This window comes from Callionymus lyra, chromosome 15, assembly GCF_982586985.1.
Source record: "Callionymus lyra chromosome 15, fCalLyr1.hap1.1, whole genome shotgun sequence".
NCBI lineage: Eukaryota > Metazoa > Chordata > Actinopteri > Syngnathiformes > Callionymidae > Callionymus > Callionymus lyra.
Genome location: NC_141832.1, coordinates 5,025,063 through 5,042,526, shown reverse-complemented (window position 1 = coordinate 5,042,526; position 17,464 = coordinate 5,025,063). Strand labels below are relative to the sequence as shown.

The window sequence follows — 17,464 nt, the reverse complement described above, 5'->3', positions numbered from 1 at the left end:
CACTGCTGGTACACACACATATACACACTCATATAGAGGGACCACACAAGGACTCACACTGCAGGTACACACACACATATACACACTCATATAGAGGGACCACACAAGGACCCGCACTGCAGGTACACACACACATATACACACTCATATAGAGGGACCACACAAGGACCCACACTGCAGGTACACACACATATACACACTCATATAGAGGGACCACACAAGGACCCACACTGCTGGTACACACACATATACACACTCATATAGAGGGACCACACAAGGACCCACACTGCTGGTACACACATATATACACTCTAATATATACACACTCATATAGAGGGACCACACAAGGACCCGCACTGCAGGTACACACACATACACACTCATATAGAGGGACCACACAAGGACCCACACTGCTGGTACACACACACATATACACACTCATATATACACACTCATATAGAGGGACCAGACAAGGACCCACACTGCAGGTACACACACATATACACACTCATATAGAGGGACCAGACAAGGACCCACACTGCAGGTACACACACATATACACACTCATATAGAGGGACCACACAAGGACCCGCACTGCAGGTACACACACACATATACACACTCATATAGAGGGACCACACAAGGACCCGCACTGCAGGTACACACACACATATACACACTCATATAGAGGGACCACACAAGGACCCGCACTGCAGGTACACACACACATATACACACTCATATAGAGGGACCACACAAGGACCCGCACTGCAGGTACACACACACATATACACACTCATATAGAGGGACCACACAAGGACTCACACTGCAGGTACACACACATATACACACTCATATAGAGGGACCACACAAGGACCCACACTGCTGGTACACACATATATACACACTCATATAGAGGGACCACACAAGGACCCACACTGCAGGTACACACACATATACACACTCATATAGAGGGACCACACAAGGACCCACACTGCAGGTACACACACATATACACACACTCATATAGAGGGACCACACAAGGACCCACACTGCAGGTACACACACATATACACACTCATATAGAGGGACCACACAAGGACCCACACTGCAGGTACACACACATATACACACACTCATATAGAGGGACCACACAAGGACCCACACTGCAGGTACACACACATATACACACTCATATAGAGGGACCACACAAGGACCCACACTGCTGTTACACACACATATACACACTCATATAGAGGGACCACACAAGGACCCGCACTGCAGGTACACACACACATATACACACTCATATAGAGGGACCACACAAGGACCCACACTGCTGGTACACACATATATACACATTCATATAGAGGGACCACACAAGGACCCACACTGCAGGTACACACACATATACACACTCATATAGAGGGACCACACAAGGACCCACACTGCTGGTACACACACATATACACACTCATATAGAGGGACCACACAAGGACCCACACTGCTGGTACACACATATATACACTCTCATATATACACACTCATATAGAGGGACCACACAAGGACCCACACTGCAGGTACACACACATACACACTCATATAGAGGGACCACACAAGGACCCACACTGCTGGTACACACACACATATACACACTCATATATACACACTCATATAGAGGGACCAGACAAGGACCCACACTGCAGGTACACACACATATACACACTCATATAGAGGGACCAGACAAGGACCCACACTGCAGGTACACACACATATACACACTCATATAGAGGGACCAGACAAGGACCCACACTGCAGGTACACACACATATACACACTCATATAGAGGGACCACACAAGGACCCACACTGCAGGTACACACACATATACACACTCATATAGAGGGACCACACAAGGACCCACACTGCAGGTACACACACATATACACACTCATATAGAGGGACCACACAAGGACCCACACTGTAGGTACACATACCTATACACACTCATATAGAGGGACCACACAAGGACCCACACTGCAGGTACACACACATATACACACTCATATAGAGGGACCAGACAAGGACCCACACTGCAGGTACACACACATATACACACTCATATAGAGGGACCAGACAAGGACCCACACTGCAGGTACACACACATATACACAGTCATATAGAGGGACCACACAAGGACCCACACTGCAGGTACACACACATATACACACTCATATAGAGGGACCACACAAGGACCCGCACTGCAGGTACACACACATATACACACTCATATAGAGGGACCACACAAGGACCCACACTGCAGGTACACACACATATACACACTCATATAGAGGGACCACACAAGGACCCACACTGCAGGTACACACACATATACACACTCATATAGAGGGACCACACAAGGACCCGCACTGCAGGTACACACACACATATACACACTCATATAGAGGGACCACACAAGGACCCGCACTGCTGGTACACACACACATATACACACTCATATAGAGGGACCACACAAGGACCCGCACTGCAGGTACACACACACATATACACACTCATATAGAGGGACCACACAAGGACCCGCACTGCAGGTACACACACACATATACACACTCATATAGAGGGACCACACAAGGACCCGCACTGCAGGTACACACACACATATACACACTCATATAGAGGGACCACACAAGGACCCGCACTGCAGGTACACACACACATATACACACTCATATAGAGGGACCACACAAGGACCCGCACTGCAGGTACACACACACATATACACAGTCATATAGAGGGACCACACAAGGACCCACACTGCAGGTACACACACATATACACACTCATATAGAGGGACCACACAAGGACCCACACTGCTGGTACACACACACATATACACACTCATATAGAGGGACCACACAAGGACCCACACTGCAGGTACACACACATATACACACTCATATAGAGGGACCACACAAGGACCCGCACTGCAGGTACACACACACATATACACACTCATATAGAGGGACCACACAAGGACCCGCACTGCTGGTACACACACACATATACACACTCATATAGAGGGACCACACAAGGACCCGCACTGCAGGTACACACACATATACACACTCATATAGAGGGACCACACAAGGACTCACACTGCAGGTACACACACATATAGAGGGACCACACAAGGACTCACACTGCAGGTACACACACATATACACACTCATATAGAGGGACCACACAAGGACCCACACTGCAGGTACACACACATATACACACTCATATAGAGGGACCACACAAGGACCCACACTGTGGGTACACACACATATACACACTCATATAGAGGGACCACACAAGGACTCACACTGCAGGTACACACACATATACACACTCATATAGAGGGACCACACAAGGACCCACACTGCAGGTACACACACATATACACACACATATAGAGGGACCACACAAGGACTCACACTGCAGGTACACACACATATACACACACTCATATAGAGGGACCACACAAGGACCCACACTGCAGGTACACACACATATACACACACTCATATAGAGGGACCACACAGGGAGCCGCACTGTAGTTACACACTCATATACACACTCATATAGAGACACACACACACACACATTATGCTGCTGATGAATGTGATTTTATGCTCACACACACACACTCCACTGTGCCCGTGTGTGGGTGTGTGTGTGTGTTTACTGCCTCACCGCCCTAGATGAACAAGTAGACTCTTGTCAGTGACATGGTGGAGTGTGTCTGTGTATTTGTATGTGTGTGTGTGTCTGTGTATTTGTATGTGTGTGTGTTTTTGTATATCTGTTTGTGTGTCTGTGTCTTTGTGTGTGTGGGGGTCTTTGTCTTTGTATGTGTGTATGTGTTTGTGTATCTGTATGTGTGTGTGTTTGTCTATATCTGTGTGTGTGTCTGTGTCTTTGTATGTGTGTGTGTGTTTGTGTATATCTGTGTGTGTGTCTGTGTCTTTGTATGTGTGTGTGTGTTTGTGTATATCTCTGTGTGTTTCTGTGTATTTGTATGTATGTGTGTTTGTGTTTGTGTATATCTGTGTGTGTGTGTATTTGTATGTGTGTGTGTGTGTGTTTGTGTATATCTCTGTGTGTGGCTGTGTCTTTGTATGTGTATATGTGTTTGTGTATATCTGTGTGTGTGTCTGTGTCTTTGTATGTGTGTGTGTGTGTATCTGTATGTGTGTGTGTTTGTGTATATCTGTGTGTGTGTCCGTGTCTTTGTGTGTGTCTATGTGTTTGTGTATCTGTATGTGTGTGTGTTTGTGTATATCTGTGTGTGTGTCTGTGTCTTTGTATGTGTGTGTGTGTCTATGTGTGTGTGTATCTGTATGTATGTGTGTTTGTGTATATCTGTGTTTGTTTGTGTCTTTGTATGTGTGTGTGTGCCTATGTGTGTGTGTATCTGTATGTGTGTGTGTTTGTGTATATCTGTGTGTGTCTGTGTCTTTGTATGTGTGTGTATCTGTATGTGTGTGTGTTTGTGTATATCTGTGTGTGTGTCGGCGTCTTTGTATTAGTCTATGTGTGTGTGTGTATCTGTATGTGTGTGTGTTTGTGTATATCTGTGTGTGTCTGTGCACGTGTGTATGTGTCCGTGCACATTTGTGTGTTTCTGTACATTTGTTTGCTTTTGTGTATTTGTATGTCTTTTTGTGTGTCTGTGTGAACATGTGCAATAATGCTACAGACACTAGGAGGCGCCAAACATCAGTGTGTGTGTGTGTGTGTGTGTCACAGGTTGGTGCCCACTGGTCACCCACAGTCGGTGCACGTCTACTTCCTGTCCGACCAGTTCCGGGGCTACCTGGTCCGTCACGTGACCACCAACCAAGAGTCGGGCCAGCAGGAGGCGCTGGAGACCTGGGTGACCCGCCAGGACCACTTCACGCTGGCCAGCCCCCCCCACCCCAACAACCGACTCCTTCACGTGCAGGTCTCGCTCGCACGACCCCCGGGTCGCCCTGTGGCAACCCTTGACCTCTGACCTCTGCAGGTGGGAGCCGACTGGGACCCCAAGGAGCGGCTCTTCAGGAACTGGGGGGGTCTTCTGGGCCCCAGGGACGAGCCGGTGGCGGTGCAGCGCTGGAGCCGGGGCCAGAACAACCTGACGGCCACCGTGGTCTGGATCGACCCGACCAACGTCATCGCCGCGACCTACGACATCCTGGTGGACGCGGCGGCCGAGGTGACCCACTACCGGCCCCCCCTCAACCCCCCGCTGCGCCCGGGCCGCTGGACCCTGAGGGTCCTGCAGCACTGGAGCCTGCTGGGTCAGACCAGCTTCGTGGTGGCGCCGCTGGAGGTCCACCAGTGGAGGGCGCTGCAGCGAGGTTTGATCTTTGTTATTGTGTTTTTTTATTTTAGTTATAGTTTCAATTCAAGATGCTTCAATCAAATCAGAAAAAAAGTTTTAATCAAAAAAGTTTCTTTAATTGAAATAATATTGTTTTAATAAAAATATTGTTTTGGTAAAAAATAATCAATGAAAACTAAATGAATAAAACAAGACTTAAATAAAGAACTTTCCAATATTAAATTATTGAAAGTTGCTTCAGTCAATTTTCTTTCGATTATTTTAAGGATTAAAGAAACTTTTTAAAGAGTTAAATGAATAAATAACAATAACACACAACTGTCCAACATTAATACGACTTAAACTGAAACTATTTCAATTAAAAAAACGTCATTGAAAATCCATTTTTCAATTGGAGGAACGTTGTTTAAGATTCTAGTTAAATAATTAAAATAAATTATAGTTTCAACTTCAGTCAAGTTTAAATGATTTTCATGGCGTCATTCAGGCTCAGCTCCAACAGGGGGCGCCACGGGGAAAACTTTCCATTTTAAATGCTTTAAATTGTTATTTTTATTAAAAAAAAGAAGTTGCTTTAATAATAAAAACGTAGAGATATTTTGTTTATTAAAGAATTTTTAAATTGAAAATGTAGTTTTAGTTTTTCTCTCTATTTGAATAATAAAGCGACAAATGACATCACAGTCCATTATACTGACTGCACTCCCTGTTGTGTCCAGAGGAGGCGCTGCGTCTAAACGGAGGCCCGCCCAGGAACTCGTACATGGAGCAGAGCTTCCACGGACTCAACCCGGTCCTGCGTCTGCCGGTCAGCCTGAGAGCGGTGGAGGAAGCAGAGGTCAACGCCGGCCTGACGGGGGCGCCGTTGAGACTCTGGATCAACAGGCTGCTGGACGGCGCCTGGTCGGCGGCGGACGTCTGCTCGATGGGTCCGAGCGTCTGTCCGGGCCTGGAGACCTGCCGTGAGACAGTCTGGAGCTCCGTCAGCCCGGACCCTAAGTCTGAACTGAGTATGCCCAGAGCCAACGGACGGATCCGGTAGAGGGAGGACGGATCAGGAAGAGGGAGGACGGATCAGGCAGAGGAAGGACGGATCAGGCAGAGGAAGAACGGATCAGGCAGAGGGAGGACGGATCAGGCAGAGGAAGGACGGAGAAGGACGGATCAGGCAGAGGAAGGACGGATCAGGCAGAGGAAGGACGGATCAGGCAGAGGAAGAACGGATCAGGCAGAGGGAGGACGGATCAGGCAGAGGAAGGACGGATCAGGCAGAGGAAGGACGGATCAGGCAGAGGAAGAACGGATCAGAGGAAGGACGGATCAGGCAGAGGAAGAACGGATCAGGCAGAGGGAGGACGGATCAGGCAGAGGAAGGACGGATCAGGCAGAGGAAGGACGGATCAGGCAGAGGAAGAACGGATCAGAGGAAGGACGGATCAGGCAGAGGAAGGACGGATCCGGTAACTGACGATGAAGGAAAAAATATTTATTTATTTATAGTCCACAAAGACTCCGTCTGCTGCTCCTGGACGTTCAGAATTTTATTCTGAAGTGCTTCGACACTTTCATTGTGAAAGAAAATTTTCTATTCAAGTTGTGAACTTCTCATTTTGCACAAGTGATTTATGAACAATTCAAAGAACTGGAAAGTATTTTTAACTTATTGAAACTTTGTGTCTCTTCGTGTCAGAAAGTGTTTGAATGTGGAGAGATTTTTCCTTCTCGGCCTCTTGGTCGCGCAGGAATTCTTGGAAAATGTGCCTTTTTTTTGTTGTTTGGAAATTTAGTTCGATATTTAAATGATAAGAATAAAATATTGATTCAACTTCAGTCAAGTTTGTCATTTTCAGGGTCAATGTTACGACTCGGCTCCAGCAGGGGGCGCCACAGACGAACAATAACATTTTTCTTCTTTATTATTGAGACAAAAATATTTTCAACTAAGAATTTGCTTATAAAAAAATTTTTAAAAAAATGTTGCTTCATAAAAAATATTCCTTCAAAAAAAAAAAAGTAACTTAAATTATAAAAACATTTTTTCTTGTTTGATTTTTTTTCACCAAAGCCACTTTCTTTAAATTGATTTTTTCATTTTTATTGATTTGGTTTTGATCAACGCAATTTTATTATAATTTTTTTATTAAAGCAACTTTTTTAATACATTTTTGGATTAAAGCATCTTTTTTAGCCACTTTTATTCTGAGCGAAGCAACAAAAAGTTCAGATTAAATAACGAATAAATCCTCGACCGTGAGTTTGTCACGAGTCGGTCTCGCGGCGAACGATCAAACAAACGAGTTAAGAAAATATCAACATTTATTTACAATAGAACAACAACGGCTCTGGCTCCTCCTCCTCTGGGTCACATGACCTCCGATGACATCACTTCTTGTTGAGCTTGACCTGTTTGTTTTTGGGGGGGGCCCACTTCAGACAGAGGGTGTCGACTGTGGACCAGAGCAGAGTCACATGACCGTTGTAAAGAGTGTGTGTGGGGGGGGTTCTCACCTGTGATGGGGGGTCTCTTGTACTGGGCGCTCTTCAGGTGCTCCTCCACCAGTTTGGGGGTCACACAGATGACGTGCTGACCCTTCCAGTACTTGACCATGTTGAGCGACTGCAGCGTGCTGATGATGTCACTCTGAGTGATGCTGGTCATCTGACTGCGGAGCGACGCACACGTGAGTGACGCGCCAGTGTGTGTGTGTGCGAGAGTGTGTACCTCAGGTCTTTGATGGACAGCGTCCCCCTGAAGTCCCTCAGGATCTCCAGCAGGACCCAGGACCAATAGCTTCTGTAGCTCAGCTTCCCGAGGTCCGACAGCGGCTTCTCCGGCGACCCGACGGCGCTCTCCAGCTTGGACAGCTCGTAGCCTGAACACACACACGTGGGTCAGAGGTCGCGGGTCGGCACCGGGACCGGGGCGCGTCACTCACTGAAGGCGATGAGGAACTTCCCGTAGCCGCGGCGCTGGTACGGCGGCAGCGTGAGGATGCACGCCACGTTGTTGCCGTCCGGCGACTCCTTCTCCTGCGGGGGGGAGACAAACACCGGGCGTGACCAGCTGGGGGCGCCGGAGCGCGGGAGAGGGCGACCCACCTTGGAGAAGTAGCCGACGATGTGCGCCCCCTGCCTGTTGACCTCGGTGAGGATGTAGAAGATGAACGGCTCCACGTCGAAGTACAGAGTCTTGTGGTCCAGGAAGAGTTTGGCCAGAAGGCACAGGTTCTGACAGTAGATCTGAAGACACACGTGTTTAAAGATTCAACTTGTTAATCATTTCTGTGATGAAATGTTGAGTTTGGTTTATTTTTATAATAAAATGTTTAAATGTTTAACACAGAGCTGGATATTTTAATTCCAAATATTCAAAAGATACAATTAAAAAGTAAAGTAAACAATGTTAAATGTATAGTAATTTAAATTCAATATAAATGTTGGTATAATAGTCACCAGACAAAACCAACAGAGCTCAGAGCTACTGGATTTACTGAGTCTACGTCACATGATCGTCTGCACGTCACATGATTGGCTGAAAGTTCCATCGAGTAGCTTTGAGCTTAAAAACTACTTATTTTGAAATGATTGGAATTAGAATATCAAACTAAATAATGAAAAGACATTCAAAGAGACGGTTTGACGACTGACTTTACATGCAAATGATCATTTATATCAATTAAAACCAACAATTAAAGTGACGTGTGCAAAGAAAAACAAGAGAAAAATAAATAGAAACATGTTTTAACTCAATTAATAAAACAAGATTAAACCTTTTTATTTAGAAATTATTCAATTGAAAAAAGTTGAAAAAATACATCAAAGCTAAAGTTTTAAATGAAAATTAAAAGACAATAAAGTAAGAAAATATGGAAGAACAATATAAAACGGTGTAAAAAGCGAGTATTAAAAATATCAATATACACTGACCTTGTGGTCGCGACCGTCGACCTCGTACACGGAGATGTTGCTCCTCCTGTAGATCTCCTTGCCCGGCGGCTGCTTCCACTGGCAGTAGGACTGCAGGCAGAGGTCAGAGGTCACGATAACACCCTCGCCACGACGACCGCCAGCGTACTGACCAGGTGGTGCCGGAACGTCTTCTCGAACTTCATGTACTTGAGGCAGTACTCGCAGATCCACAGCTTGGGTTGTTTGCCGTAGTCCTCTGGGAACGGCGAGAAGTACCAGGCGTCGATCTCGAAGTTGCCGATCTGGATCTTGTCCACGTACTTGACCTTGGTGATCTGAGGAGAGACCGGAGTGATCAAGACGCCCCCTCGCTCCGATCACGCCGCCATCGTCATACCGCCTCGTGCTCCTTCTCCAGCGCCGCCGTGGTCGGGTCCATCTCGGCGTAGGTCTGTGGAGAGGATCGGCGTCACTCGGTGACCTCGTCGTCATCATCATCATCATCATCATCATCATCATCATCATCATCACCACGCACCTTCTGCACGTGGTTGATCTCGTCGTGCTTGCGCTTCTGGTTGCGGGTGATCTTCCTCTCGGGCTGGTCCACCAGGTCGCCCAGGCCGCCGATCTCCACGCTCTTCCGGACCGCGTCCTTCACCATCTTGGTGAGCGCCAGGCGGGACTTGCCGACCCACTCGTCCAGACGCCGGTTGACTGGAGACGCATTGAACATGTGTTGAGTCACGTCCGGGTCCGGACCCCCTGCACCTCCTTACATCCCACGTAGTGGACGTAGAACTCTTGTCGGCCCTCCTGCTCGTTTAGTCGGGACTGGATCACCTCCGCTGTGTCTGGACACAACAACAACAACAAGAACATAAACAACAATAACACAAACAACATTAACATAAACAACAATAAAACACAACAATAACAGATAAAACTGAGCAAAACATTCCCAAGTATCTACTTAAAAGGCTGCTGGTGTCAACTGTATCCTCTCATTCTCAGTCATTGCCAGGTTTCTAATTGCTCTTTTATTGATGAGGATGTAATGACTGCCATCTAGCGGTCGGAGGTTTAGTTGCAACACAAAACACTGAATATTTGTCAATAAAGAAACGTATACAATGCAGTTGAATATTAATACGATATTAATACACTTCAATATTGTGATATTTTCCATAATAAATAACAACATGAACCTATTTTATATTAAACTATATTGTTTGTCCTTTTTATTCTTTTAACTTTACCCATCATGCTCTTCTATCTTTTGGCGTGTGTGCTCCTACAAATGTGGCCCCTGAGGAAATACTAATAATATTTGAACAACCCTGTGATAGTAAAAAAATACTTTAGGTTATTTGACTTTTATTCTTTAACATGTTCTAATGATATATTAGAAACAAATTAAAGTTTCAGACGAGTTTGTGTCAATTTAAGCATAACAATCGTGATAATATCGTGGGTTTATCTCACAATATTTTAAACAAACGTATCAATAAGTTCATAATTACTTTAATAAGCCAGAGTTTCGCGGGAGATGGTGGTTGCCAGGCAACGAGCTCGACTGACAACCTTTGTAAATGTAAACTAATGTTTTTAAATAAAGCTTGAAACACTCACGCCACGTCTTGTCGGTCCGCTGACACAGGTACGTCTCTCCGATCTGCACCGACACCTCCTGCTCCATGGCGAGCACCGCGTCCCGGTCCAGGATGTGCCGGACCCCCGGGCCGCCGCCGGGACATCCGGCCTCCGCGTCCTCGTCCTCGCCGCCGCTGCCGTTGGACGAGCACGGAGCCGCGACGCTCGTGTCCAGCTCGCCGCGCTCGCTGCCCATCAGGCTCGAGTCCATGTCCACGTCCGTGCCCGGTTCCGAGTCCTTCCCGGTGCTGTAGGTCTTGTGGTACTCACCTCCGCCCGTCATGCCTGCGAACTCGCGGAAACATTCGACGCAGAAGCGAACGTTGGTTCGACAACAAACGTCCAAGATGGCGTCAGAGCACAAGGCCCCGCCCACTGGTGGGAGGAGGGTGGCGCTCATCCCGCGCATGCGCAGTCGTATCAGTTTGACGTTCTTCCTTTATTCATTTTTACTTTGAAGTACAACATTTATCTACAAAATATTACGTTTTATCAACGTAAATAATTTAATCTAAATGCATAATAATAAATAAATGGTAACTTTAACCTGATGACGTTGCTCCGTTTTGAAGTTATTACTCAATAAAGTTCTCTCCCAACTGAAATCTCGCCAAACGAGACTACGGTTTAAATGAAACATTCTGACGTCACTCTGGTGGTGGAGGTGTTCGTGAAACAAAATAAATGTTTATGTAAACATGGTGAGAGTTACTTCTGCCTTTAGGTGTTTTTCTAATGTGTACATTAAGCAGCAAACCTTATTTTTATTATTCGTTTTTAATGTTCAAAACTGGAGTTTTAGGGGCGAGTTTGAAATTTGTAATTTTCTAATGTAAAATATCTTTATTAAATGAGAGTTTTGTGCAAAAAGAAACTGATGAGTATAATTGAGTATAATAGAGGTCATAGAACAATTTAAGACCCACCTAAATCAGCACAATGTTTGTCAAATTATTTATCTTAATTAAACTAGACAAGACAAGATGAAAGGACAGGAGATGAGAGAATGTGAGATGAGAGGACAGGAGATGAAAGGACAAGAGATGACAGGATGAAAGGACAGTAGATGGAAGAAATGGGAGACCAAAGGACGGGAGATGAAAGGATGGGAGAACAAAGGACAGGAGACGGAAGGACAGGAGATGAAAGGAAGGTGAAAGGACAAGAGATGAAAGGAAGGGACATGAAAGGACGGGAGATGAAAGGACGGGAGATAAAAGGACAAGAGATGAAAGGAAGGGACATGAAAGGACGGGAGATGAAAGGACGGGAGATAAAAGGACGGGAGATGAAAGGACAAGAGATGAAAGGAAGGGACATGAAAGGACGGGAGATGAAAGGAAGGGACATGAAAGGACGGGAGATAAAAGGACGGGAGATAAAAGGACGGGAGATAAAAGGACAAGAGATGAAAGGAAGGGACATGAAAGGACGGGAGATGAAAGGACGGGAGATAAAAGGACGGGAGATAAAAGGACAAGAGATGAAAGGAAGGGACATGAAAGGACGGGAGATGAAAGGACGGGAGATAAAAGGACGGGAGATAAAAGGACGGGAGATGAAAGGACCGGACATGAAAGGACGGGAGATAAAAGGACGGGAGATGAAAGGACAAGAGATGAAAGGACCGGACATGACAGGACGGGAGATAAAAGGACGGGAGATAAAAGGACAAGAGATGAAAGGAAGGGACATGAAAGGACGGGAGATGAAAGGACGGGAGATAAAAGGACGGGAGATAAAAGGACGGGAGATAAAAGGACAAGAGATGAAAGGAAGGGACATGAAAGGACGGGAGATGAAAGGACGGGAGATAAAAGGACGGGAGATGAAAGGACCGGACATGAAAGGACGGGAGATAAAAGGACGGGAGATGAAAGGACAAGAGATGAAAGGACCGGACATGAAAGGACGGGAGATAAAAGGACGGGACATGAAAGGACAAGAGATGAAAGGACCGGACATGAAAGGACGGGAGATAAAAGGACGGGAGATAAAAGGACGGGACATGAAAGGACGGGACATGAAAGGACGGGACATGAAAGGACGGGACATGAAAGGACGGGAGATGAAAGGACGGGAGATGAAAGGACGGGAGATGAAAGGACGGGAGATAAAAGGACGGGAGATAAAAGGACGGGAGATGAAAGGACGGGACATGAAAGGACGGGACATGAAAGGACGGGAGATGAAAGGACGGGAGATGAAAGGACGGGAGATGAAAGGACCGGACATGAAAGGACGGGAGATGAAAGGACGGGACATGAAAGGACGGGACATGAAAGGACGGGAGATGAAAGGACGGGACATGAAAGGACGGGACATGAAAGGACGGGAGATGAAAGGACGGGAGATGAAAGGACGGGACATGGAAGGACGGGAGATGAAAGGACGGGAGATGAAAGGACGGGACATGAAAGGACGGGACATGAAGTATGGTCCATCAAACCTGCACCTTCAACAATGAAAGGAAACATTTTCAAATTTTCCTCAAATATCATTTTAATTGTTGTCAGTGGACTTCTGTGGTCCGAGGTCAAAGTGCAAGCCTGGGAGCGGGACCTGGTCTCCAGGCAGAGAGGACCTCGAAGGACCAGATGTTCCGACTCCGATGCTGAACCTCCACGAGCTCTTTGTCAGAGCAGCTCTTCTCTTGCTCTGTCACACTCTGCTGCCCTCTGGTGGAAGATTCCTCCTCCTCGCCCTCCTCGTCCTCGTCCTCTGTGGAAATGTCCTCCTCTGGGTCGACCGGGCCGTCCGTCCCAGTGCGTGGGTCCCGACACCCCGGCCCGCGGAGCGGCGTGATGGTGCTGGAAACCTCTTCTGCGTCCACGATCTTCAGGATCTCGGAGTCGCTCCGAGTCCAGACCTGAAGGTGGATCCGGAGGCTCCGGGATCACCTGGCGCGAGTTCCCTGCTCTGTTCTTCAGAGTCCCGTCTGGGTCCAGCTTGTCTCTGGCAGCCGTGGTTCTGCCCCGGTGCGGTCTGGACCTCCCCCCCCGCCGGTTCCCCCTGGACTGACCGTGATCCTGCCGAGGGTCTCGACAGTGTGAGAGTCTGGAGGCGAAAAGTTCCGCCAGTTGCTCGGTTTGAAGCGGCGCCTGATCCGATGCCGGGGCCGCGGGAGGCGGGTCTCCCTCCTGGACCTGGTCCTGGTCCTCGGCAGCAGCCGGAGCCTGCAGGAGACGAAAGGATTAAATCAAGTATTTCAAATAATCTCAACATTCTCAGTAAAAGTCAAAAGAATCGAAAGACGAATATTGAAATAAACATCACAGTGTCATGTACTTGTACATCTGCTTCATCCATGTATATATTAAAGTTTCATATTATATCATCTTTAATTACTTTTTTAAAGGATATTTATGCAGTATTATGGTATTTTATTTGATATATTCATCTTTTTGTGTTATGTTTTGATACGAGTGCTTATTTATCATGTATTTATAAAGATATCCGAGTAGAATTATTCCTCAGTTTGATACAAACTGAGGAAAAATTAAAAAGTACTTTTACTATTTACAGTATTTTATTATATTTTCTTCTTCTTGGGCTTAATTTTTATGTTTCTTTCCTTCTTTTAAAAGCACAAATAATTCATTTTCGTTTATAAAATACCTTCATTCGTAGTTTGACTCTAAAGAGAAACAGGAAGTGCACCCGTGACATCACTTCCTGACAGACGACGCTCAGGCAGTACCTGGTTAATGTGGATGAGGAACCGGTTGGACTCCTCCTCCGGGTCGATGATCCCTCCTTTGGCCCGCTGACGATCCAGAACCTTCTGCAGCTCGCTCCACTTCTGCCGGAACGCCGTGTGGGTCGCGCGCCCGTCCGGCTTTCATTTTGAAAACATTAAAAATGTAAATATTCCAAATAAAACGAAACCTTTCAACGTAGGAACAAATGAATGGCGATAAAAAATACTTGAGTGTCAACATGTACTCGGTACCTCTGGCTGCTGAGGCGGCGCTGAAGACAGCAGCTGGTCCACGTCGTAAGTCAGAGTCTCCCGACAGACCGGACACACCACGGTCAGGTCCTGTGAGGGGGTCACGCTGTTAGACACTAGATGATGATGATGAGGAGGAGGATGAAGGTGGGACCTGAGGCTCGTTCGTCTCTCGAGTCTTGTCCTCCTGGAGTTCCTTCTCTCGGCGCCGCAGCTCCGACTCGGAGAACCGGGCGTATCGACCCAGACAGTGCGAGTGGAAGTGATGGTAGCAGCGGGTCTTGGTGAAGGACTCCCCCTGCTGGAGGTGGACGGTAGCGTCAATCTGGCTCAGTCGGGGACTCATTGAAACTGACTCACTGACTCTTCTATACGGATCAGAGCCAACTGGATATTGAATGGTTATAAACGTTATCACTTTTTAATAATTTAATTAAACAATTTCATTTTGAAGGTTTTTTTTTTTAAATAAACAAGTTCAAACATTTGTTCTTTACAGAGTTTGTTTAATATTTAAACTAATATATTTCAAAGTGGATTTTTTTAAATAATAGAATTTAGAAATGTTCAATATTTTGAATTGTTTGTTTTATTAAAACACAGAGTTTGATATTATCATTTCAATAAAATGCAATGAATTCAATTTTTTGGTAATTTAAAGTCGTTTAAATATTAAAAAGACACAGTTTCAACATTTGAACTGTTAATTTAAAAATATTCTGAGGCGACGATTCAGCAAAACGGACTCTGCCGTGATGCGGGTCTGAGGAGCGGGTCGGTACCTTGAATCCGTAGAGACAGATGACGCAGTTCCCGTGAGGAATGTTGCTCTCGGTCAGGAACTCCTTGGCTTTCTGCAGAGACACGAAGGGTTTCATCAGAACCGCTGAGCAGCACCGGCGAAACCGTCGGCGCTGACTGACCTCGATGAGCTGGTACAGAACCGGCGAGCCCAGGCTAGACTCTGCTTCCTGCTGCAGAACGTTCTCCACACTAAAAGACAAACACAAATCAATCTGACACCAAGAACCTCTCACCGGGTCCAGAACCACCGACCAGCTGAGCATGTCATCCGAGAGACCTCGAGGGTTCTGGATGGAGATTCTTGGAGGCGACCAGGGGTACTGAGGAGAGACAGAACATTCCAGAGTCCACGTTGTTTCAGGAAGGCTTTTATTTTGAAGGTACCTGCTGACTCAGGTCCAGTTTCAGGGTCAGGCGGACAAACTGGGACACGGAGTCCTCGGCCGTGGACGGATACAGATCCAGACTGACGGCCCAGCTCCTGACAGACAACGGAAAGATGAGGACCAGAACTGAACCCAGGGTGGACCTAAGAGAGTCCGTCTCACCCGTCCGAACCTCGGACCACCACCAGCTCGTCCAGGTAGATGGACTGCAGCACCTCGATCTCGGACCCAATGCTGGGACAAACACAACAGAGGCGGGTCGGTGTGGATCGAGGGGTTCAGTGTTACGTTGTTTTCATCACCAACAAACCACAATAATGCAGGAGAACACGTCCTCGTTCATCAAGAATGTTTGGATCGATCAAGAACTCGCAAAATATCTGTTGAGAATTCATTGGATCCATATCATAAGATACTTATTGATCCATGAGTCTGACAAATGGATTTTAAATGGATTCACACAATGATTTATTGGTCGTGTTCCACCATGTTTACTGACATTTTCTGTCACTTCCAATGATAATTACACACATTTAATCCATAAAAAACTGTGACTGTGCTTTATGTTTCCATTATTATCAACTTAAAATGGTTCTAACATATAACATTATTAAATACATCACCTAAATAATTCAAACTATTGATTTAGTATCAAGAAGTTGAACAGAAATAACTGCAATAGTCCGTATTTATCACAAGGAAACTGAGATATTGGAATCTTTACTGAGACTTGTCTGATAAAACTGGTTTCAAATAAACATTTGATATCTCACACACACACACACACACATACACACACACACACACACATACACACACACACACACGTCAAGTCATGACGTCAAAGAACTCGTCAACAAACACATTCCTACAGTTTCCCTGAAGAAACATCTAGTCGCTTGTTTGACGCCTCAGTAGGCAGAAGACCCTCCTCGACCCTTCACACCTAAAACCAGACCTGACGTCACTAACATGGCCATTTTAAAGTCTCAATTGACGCCACGACTCGACTGTCAGACGTGTATTTATAACTTCTCACAGAAGCTAACGCGGTCAAAGCACCTCCAGGCAGCGACAGAGGCTTCGATGTTCGTCATCAAACATTCATCTGCAACATTTACGCGGGTTTTCACGAGCGCAGTTTAAGAATAAAACCGCAGAAAATGTAAAAATGCGACTGTTGGTAAACTCACTCGCTCTCCGCCGCCATGTTGGATTCTTCTTCTGTGGCCACAGCGACTCACAGCGCCTCCTGTCGGACCGCCGCTGTAATAACTGCGTTCATCGATTACGTCATCATTATTATTGTTGTTGTTATTGTTGTTATTGTTATGATCTGTGCTTTAAGAACGAGTAAACATTTCGTTTG

General features: G+C 46.2%; 3 protein-coding genes across 6 annotated transcripts in view; 1 reads left to right on the top strand and 2 right to left on the bottom strand.

Annotated features, from left to right (window-relative positions):
- The window catches only part of LOC148064581 (xylosyltransferase 1-like), a 20,362-nt gene extending 13,146 nt beyond the window's left edge, over positions 1 to 7,216 (top strand). For 2 of the 3 annotated variants that reach the window (XM_087808521.1, XM_087808520.1), the window contains exons 9-11: positions 4,815 to 5,010; positions 5,071 to 5,407; positions 6,111 to 7,216. In XM_087808521.1, coding sequence (XP_087664647.1) covers positions 4,815 to 5,010; positions 5,071 to 5,407; positions 6,111 to 6,433 — 856 coding nt within the window. In that variant the 3' untranslated portion in view covers positions 6,434 to 7,216. The remainder of the gene's footprint in view (positions 1 to 4,814; positions 5,011 to 5,070; positions 5,408 to 6,110) is intronic. The other variant, XR_015713379.1, reaches the window with a different exon arrangement.
- A 473-nt stretch (positions 7,217 to 7,689) lies between these two features.
- On the bottom strand, positions 7,690 to 11,317 carry kat8 (K(lysine) acetyltransferase 8). Its single transcript, XM_087808511.1, has 11 exons — positions 10,933 to 11,317; positions 10,080 to 10,154; positions 9,839 to 10,017; positions 9,698 to 9,751; positions 9,471 to 9,635; positions 9,319 to 9,408; positions 8,491 to 8,631; positions 8,328 to 8,421; positions 8,114 to 8,264; positions 7,900 to 8,054; positions 7,690 to 7,838 (listed from the first exon to the last, which is right to left on the bottom strand). Exons 1-11 carry the CDS (start codon positions 11,234 to 11,236, stop codon positions 7,774 to 7,776), a joined length of 1,473 nt encoding a protein of 490 aa, XP_087664637.1. The 5' UTR covers positions 11,237 to 11,317; the 3' UTR covers positions 7,690 to 7,773.
- Positions 11,318 to 13,437: 2,120 nt separating this feature from the next.
- rnf25 (ring finger protein 25) lies at positions 13,438 to 17,419 on the bottom strand. 2 transcript variants are annotated; one of them, XM_087808512.1, is made up of 10 exons: positions 17,289 to 17,320; positions 16,258 to 16,329; positions 16,094 to 16,190; positions 15,962 to 16,029; positions 15,829 to 15,898; positions 15,688 to 15,759; positions 15,060 to 15,206; positions 14,906 to 14,995; positions 14,654 to 14,791; positions 13,438 to 14,129 (listed from the first exon to the last, which is right to left on the bottom strand). In XM_087808512.1, exons 1-10 carry the CDS (start codon positions 17,303 to 17,305, stop codon positions 13,590 to 13,592), a joined length of 1,311 nt encoding a protein of 436 aa, XP_087664638.1. In that variant the 5' UTR covers positions 17,306 to 17,320; the 3' UTR covers positions 13,438 to 13,589. The 2 variants fall into 2 exon arrangements, with proteins under 2 accessions (XP_087664638.1, XP_087664639.1); XM_087808513.1 differs by having other exon boundaries at positions 15,688 to 15,898; positions 17,289 to 17,419.
- Positions 17,420 to 17,464: the final 45 nt, after the last annotated feature.

Excerpts from the sequence above, each read along its gene's own strand:
- kat8 (XM_087808511.1), bottom strand. The coding sequence starts at position 11,236 with ATGACGGGCGGAGGTGAGTACCACAAGACCTACAGCACCGGGAAGGAC. Across the intron at positions 9,752-9,838 it reads AGATCAACCACGTGCAGAAG|ACCTACGCCGAGATGGACCC; the intron begins GTGCGTGGTGAT and ends TCCTCTCCACAG. Across the intron at positions 8,265-8,327 it reads GAAGTTCCTCATCGCCTTCA|GCTACGAGCTGTCCAAGCTG; the intron begins GTGAGTGACGCG and ends GTGTGTGTTCAG.
- rnf25 (XM_087808513.1), bottom strand. Across the intron at positions 16,191-16,257 it reads GTGGTCCGAGGTTCGGACGG|GAGCTGGGCCGTCAGTCTGG; the intron begins GTGAGACGGACT and ends GTTGTCTGTCAG. Across the intron at positions 16,030-16,093 it reads AACTGGACCTGAGTCAGCAG|TACCCCTGGTCGCCTCCAAG; the intron begins GTACCTTCAAAA and ends GTCTCTCCTCAG.